Genomic DNA, 6,025 nt, shown 5'->3' with positions numbered 1-6,025 from the left:
AATTAGCTTAACTAACTCAGTTTATGTGCTACTCCACACAGCTACAGTTATTGCAAGCACCAACCACTGTTCAGCTTCTTTCCCTGTCCAGTCCCGTGACCAGAAATTCAGGATCCTGATCGTGGAGACGTTAACGGGTTGAAAATAAAACCTACTGGAAGACAGAAACTGTTCTGGAACTGAGCTTCACAAGTAAATCTCTTTGCATTCTGCAGTTCAACAGCCTAGAACAGCTGTGCATCAACTTCACCAATGAGAAACTGCAACAGTTCTTCAACCACCACATGTTCGTGCTGGAGCAGGAGGAGTACAAGAAGGAAGGAATTGAATGGGAGTTCATTGACTTTGGGATGGACCTGGCTGCCTGCATTGAGCTCATTGAGAAGGTATCTGTGTAATTTACAATGTCCAATATTTTCAGAAATATATTAATTCTTATCTATTTATAAATGTAGCATGAAAGGGTAAATGTGATATTGTAAATACATAAGTTTAGATTATTTTGTAATTTGCTCTGCTGAGCATAAGAACAATCCCTGAGAACATTAATATTGTCCCACTCAGGAAGCTATTTCTTTACCTATGATTCTTTCTGCCTTTTCACCTCTTCCTCATTCCTTCTGTTTCTTCCAGCCCATGGGCATCTTCTCCATCCTGGAAGAGGAGTGCATGTTCCCCAAGGCAACTGACACCTCTTTCAAGAACAAGCTCTATGACCAGCATCTGGGCAAGTCCAACAACTTCCAGAAGCCCAAGCCTGGCAAAGGCAAGGCTGAGGCCCACTTCTCCCTGGTGCACTATGCTGGCACAGTGGACTACAATATCACTGGCTGGCTTGAGAAGAACAAGGACCCCCTGAATGAAACTGTTGTGGGGCTGTACCAGAAATCCTCCCTGAAGACACTGGCCTTACTCTTTGCCTCTGTTGGTGGGGCGGAAGCAGGTGATTTTTTTTCTTTTTTAATCAGTTCTACGATAATTTACAGAAAAAAAATACTTGCAATGACATTTTATAACAATATTTACATTTCATAAATTGAAAACCCAAAATCTCATCTACTTTTTGAACTCAGTCACTCAGACTAATAAAGGATACTATATTTCCCTAGAGACCTTAATAGATCTGTAGGCTTTAAGACTAGACAGCTGTACTACAACATTAACACAGACTAGCTGACAAACCAGATTTCTGCAACATGGGGCATTCCCAACTATTTCAGGGAATATAATCAAATGTATCAACATACTGCTAAATTTATGCTTACTCTTAGAGGTAAAGTTATATAAAGACTTCATTTGGCATATTCACTAGGGATTTATTTAATTCCTTAAATATCTTACTATGCAAAATGTTAAATTTTATTTCCTGTTTGCATTTTCTTAAGTTCAGCTTGGTGTTATTAAATGTCATCCTGCTATCACCTGACAAAATCAAGTCTCCCATTATAACTTTAGACTCTATATGCATTTCCAAATTTTGATCATATTATTACTTTTTCTATTTTTTTTAAGATGGACACACAAAGTTCTTCAGATTCTAACTGCATGCTTTCACTGTTCATTTCTTTTTTAAAAAAATTATCATTGTTCAGAGAGTGGTGGTGGCGGCAAGAAGGGTGCCAAGAAGAAGGGTTCTTCTTTCCAGACTGTCTCAGCTCTTTTCCGGGTACTGTAGAACAATCATTATAAAATTTACCATGTTGTGAAAAAAATACAGCAAATTCAGTTCAGAAAAGGTTTAAATTAATCTAATATACAAAATTTTGTGTTCAGAAAGGATAAAGGCACATGCTTCTTAATAAAGAAGGATTCTCAGTGAATACTTGGAAGTATTCTTTCAGAACTGCCCAAAAGTTCTGCAAAAAAAACCCCACTGATCATGGTTCTATTGCAGTGCTTTTACTCCATCTAATATTGAGATTGTGTAAGAGACATTTTTAAACCCAGCTTTGCTCTCACTCCTAAGGAAAATTTAAACAAGCTGATGAGCAATCTGCGAAGCACACATCCCCATTTTGTGCGATGCCTTATTCCTAATGAAACTAAAACACCTGGTAAGTTGTTAAAATTCAAAGATGTGATAAATCGGTTCCTCTCTGTGTAGTACTATGAAATACCAATTCATTATGTCATTTATTAGGTGCCATGGAACATGAGCTGGTGCTGCATCAGCTGCGGTGTAACGGCGTGCTGGAAGGGATTAGAATTTGCAGGAAAGGCTTCCCCAGCAGAATCCTCTATGCAGACTTCAAACAGAGGTCAGATTCTGTGTCATCCACCCTCCACCATATCCACCAATGCTGAATAATTTGCATTTTTCATCTGTTTTGACTACTTTGGGAGTTAAGGGAGGGGTTCATTGTACCTACCTTTAGGCATACAAAAGTCAATTGTTCAAGTTAGTAATCCAATTTCTTTCTATAGCTAACAGCCATTTTCAAAGGGCAATTATTTACTCCTGTTCTTGATTCATATTCTGGTATGGGATAAAGCATTTTTAATTAACTATCCAGAAACGAAGTTGACTGTCTTAGACTTAGTTAACTTCTGGGTAGCAAAGTAAGATGACTAGCAGCCATAATCAGAGAAATGTGAATAAAGAAACTACAAGATATTCTAGAATAACAGGTTGAAAAAACAAATAAGAAAAAGATCTTGCCTCTTGTTCTATATGAGCTGGGAAATAGTCAGATAGTATGTACTGACATTATTTTGCATGAAGAATTGATTCTGCACTTATTTTATTCTTGCACATAAAGTTCTCATTTGGAGATAAGGCATTGGATAACAGGGCATGTGAAATACGTCAGCAGTTATCCCTGGAAATCAGTAGCCATTCTGTGTCAAGAATTTCTGGACTAAGGAAAGTGCAAGGTTTCTCCTAAAAACATACTTACGCATGAAAATGTGATTTCTAAACAATGGAACAGAGTTCAGACTTATTCACCTCTCTTCCACTCTTGATCCCCTTCAGAGACTCTTAACAATGGCATCAGTTGGTGTAGGTTTGATTGAGTTTTCAGAAATGTGACCTTTATATTCTACTTCCTCCCATAGGTACAAGGTGCTTAATGCCAGTGCTATCCCAGAGGGACAGTTCATCGATAGCAAGAAGGCTTCTGAGAAGCTCCTTGGATCCATCGATGTGGACCACACCCAGTACAAATTTGGTCACACCAAGGTACAAATGCTGCTTGACTGATGTACTGTGCTTGCAATACCTGACAATCATGGTCTGCAATGTTCTCTTTCCTAAGGTGTTCTTCAAAGCTGGGCTGCTGGGACTCCTGGAGGAGATGAGGGATGAGAAGCTGGCACAGCTCATCACTCGCACACAGGCCATGTGCAGGGGCTTCTTGATGAGAGTGGAGTTCAAGAAAATGACGGAGAGGAGGTAGATGCTTATTTGACCTGCTGGGCCAATCCTCATCAGATACCAATGACATGAACAAAACTGAAAACAAGCTTCTTCGTGCCAAATTGTATCTTTCTGTCATATACTTCTCATTAAATCAGTTTACCAATATGGATGTATTTGGGAGTATAGCCTGGCAGTAGATGAAGCAGTATAAAATCCCGATATAGGAAAAAAATATTGTTTTTAATATATATCATCCTTTTTACTATTTTTTGCTAAATTCAGCAAATGGCTACATTATATGTATGTCCAGAAATCAGATATCTAGTCTAAGCTAATTATTTTAGGTGACCGCTATAATTAAAGGTGAGAAACACATACTTCTATCGCAAGAGAAGTATCCTCTTCCCTTGGATAACTTTCATGAAAGGGACGAAGTCACCTTCTGGAGGTCTTCGTTTTCTTCGGCCATGAAAGTGAGCCAAACATCTGGACTTCAAAACTGTCCATACAGATTGACAATCTATATCATGCTAGGGAATTTTCTTCAGATATATATATATGTCTCAAATATACTAAATGTTATTAATCAATATATGTTTCATAATGGCTAATGAATATTTTATATACAGACAGATACAAAGGACTATGTAAAGTAATATATGTAGAACTTCATGTTATACATCTCAATATATACAATTAAATATGTATTATAAATTTTAAAATATGTAATATAATACATTTTTATTACCTTTCAGGGAGTCCATATTCTGTATCCAGTACAATGTTCGTGCATTCATGAATGTCAAGCACTGGCCCTGGATGAAGCTGTTCTTCAAGATCAAGCCCTTGCTGAAGAGTGCAGAATCTGAGAAGGAGATGGCCAACATGAAACAAGAGTTTGAGAAAACTAAGGAAGAGCTTGCAAAGTCTGAGGCAAAGAGGAAGGAACTGGAGGAGAAAATGGTGGCCCTGCTGCAGGAGAAAAATGACCTGCAGCTCCAAGTACAGGCTGTGAGTATTGCTAATGTTTTTGGCTTGTAAAATCCTGTGTAAAATGATTCTAAATGTCTCAGTGACACATTATCCCAAAATAGTATTTATTTTAAAAACGTATACATATTTTATAAAATAGGAAGGAAAACCACATAAAGCCAAGCTGAAAGCTACAAATATTAATAACTTTGCAATGAATTATTGCAGCTGGTTCCTTACACTTTTAAATCAAGAGAGAAGTAATCAATTTCCAGTTAGTAAATACTACAGTTTACAGTATGACATTTTAAATCACACATGGCAACTTTACAGCAGCAATTATCATGTCTTTACAAAACCTTATATACTACATAATTTTGATATGTTATCCTCTGATCAATGAAGGTAATCTGGACCTTTTATCTGGAGAATCACAAGTGGATTCACGTGGAGTAGGAGAGGCATTTCTCTATCATTTATGGTCCCTGTCTCCTCAGGAAAAACAGTAATGAAAGCGGAGTCCTCCCCTTTTTCCCTGGAAATAAAAAGGTGGCAAAAATAATCCCCTTAAAATGGTCTTTACCAGCAAGGATTAGGATTCATCTGACTCTGTTTTGATGTCTACAGTCTAAAAGGCTACATCGGAGCTAGTAGCCTCAGGTCCTCTTCATCTTCAGCTACAAGAAACTCATCCTTTTAGAGTATGATACAATTAATCCAAAAATGTAAATTTTTTTGGTTGAATGGACTGCATCTTGATATCATGGCAGATATCTAAATCTACATGAGACAAACCCCAACCTAGATATCTTGCCGAGCTATAAAAAGTCTTCTGCCTGGATGGTATCATCACTAGAACAAAGAGGAAAAGAACAAGCAGTATGGAGAAAATAAAGATTACTTTTTAGTAACTTGCATCTCAGAATGCATGTAAATTCAGTTAATTGATACTGCCCTGGTAAACACCAGTCTCCCTTCCAAACCTTTCTTCTTGACGACAAGGGCTAGAAACACGCCTGATTCAACTACTGCCTTTGAAACAGTGATCTTAGCACAAAATTTTGCCATAACTAAAAATTAAATTAATGCTCAGTAAAACTATTGGGGAGAGCAACAATACTATTTTTCAGGTTTCAAACACTGTATGCTACAAAATCTGCCTACTTGGTTTTATTCGGTAGAACTCCATGCCAATTTCCAGTCCAGTCAAATGCAACATAAGTAAAATGATGAGAAGACACAAGGGAGATACAACCATGTCTGATTTCAGACTCTATCTTCAAATTAATGTTGGAGTTGTATGAGCAGTTAAAGAACTGTAAAAAAAAAAAAATGCTCAAAGCATATATTGATAGTGTGATTTTCCTTTATTTTCTGGGCTGGAGGCAGTCCACAACAAATAGATAATCTTATAATAATGACTTTTAACTACAAAAGACATTGTAAAGCTGCTTTGAAAAGCATAATTCCCTGTTTAAAAATCAGTAAGAAAAAATAATTATTTGAAAACAATTTTATTTAAATGAATCATATGTAGGAAGCTGATGGTTTGGCTGATGCTGAGGAAAGATGTGACCAGCTCATCAAAAACAAAATCCAGCTGGAAGCCAAAATTAAGGAGCTGACAGAGAGAGCAGAAGATGAAGAAGAGATGAATGCTGAACTGACAGCCAAGAAGAGAAAACTGGAGGA

General features: G+C 37.2%; 1 protein-coding gene across 1 annotated transcript; it reads left to right on the top strand.

Moving 5' to 3' along the window:
- Nucleotides 1-215: 215 nt before the first annotated feature.
- Nucleotides 216-6,017, top strand: LOC104471162 (myosin-3-like; the record flags this gene model as incomplete). The annotated part of the gene is made up of 9 exons (XM_010086407.1): nt 216-386; nt 634-943; nt 1,593-1,666; nt 1,967-2,054; nt 2,141-2,258; nt 3,058-3,181; nt 3,258-3,394; nt 4,117-4,372; nt 5,871-6,017. Coding segments are annotated over 9 exons (1,425 nt in total), but the record flags the coding sequence as incomplete, so codon positions are not given.
- Nucleotides 6,018-6,025: the final 8 nt, after the last annotated feature.

This window comes from Pterocles gutturalis, unplaced genomic scaffold, assembly GCF_000699245.1.
Source record: "Pterocles gutturalis isolate BGI_N339 unplaced genomic scaffold, ASM69924v1 scaffold4071, whole genome shotgun sequence".
NCBI classification, from domain to species: domain Eukaryota; kingdom Metazoa; phylum Chordata; class Aves; order Pterocliformes; family Pteroclidae; genus Pterocles; species Pterocles gutturalis.
Note: the sequence above shows the minus strand (reverse complement) of the source record. Positions and strands in the feature narration are given on the sequence as shown.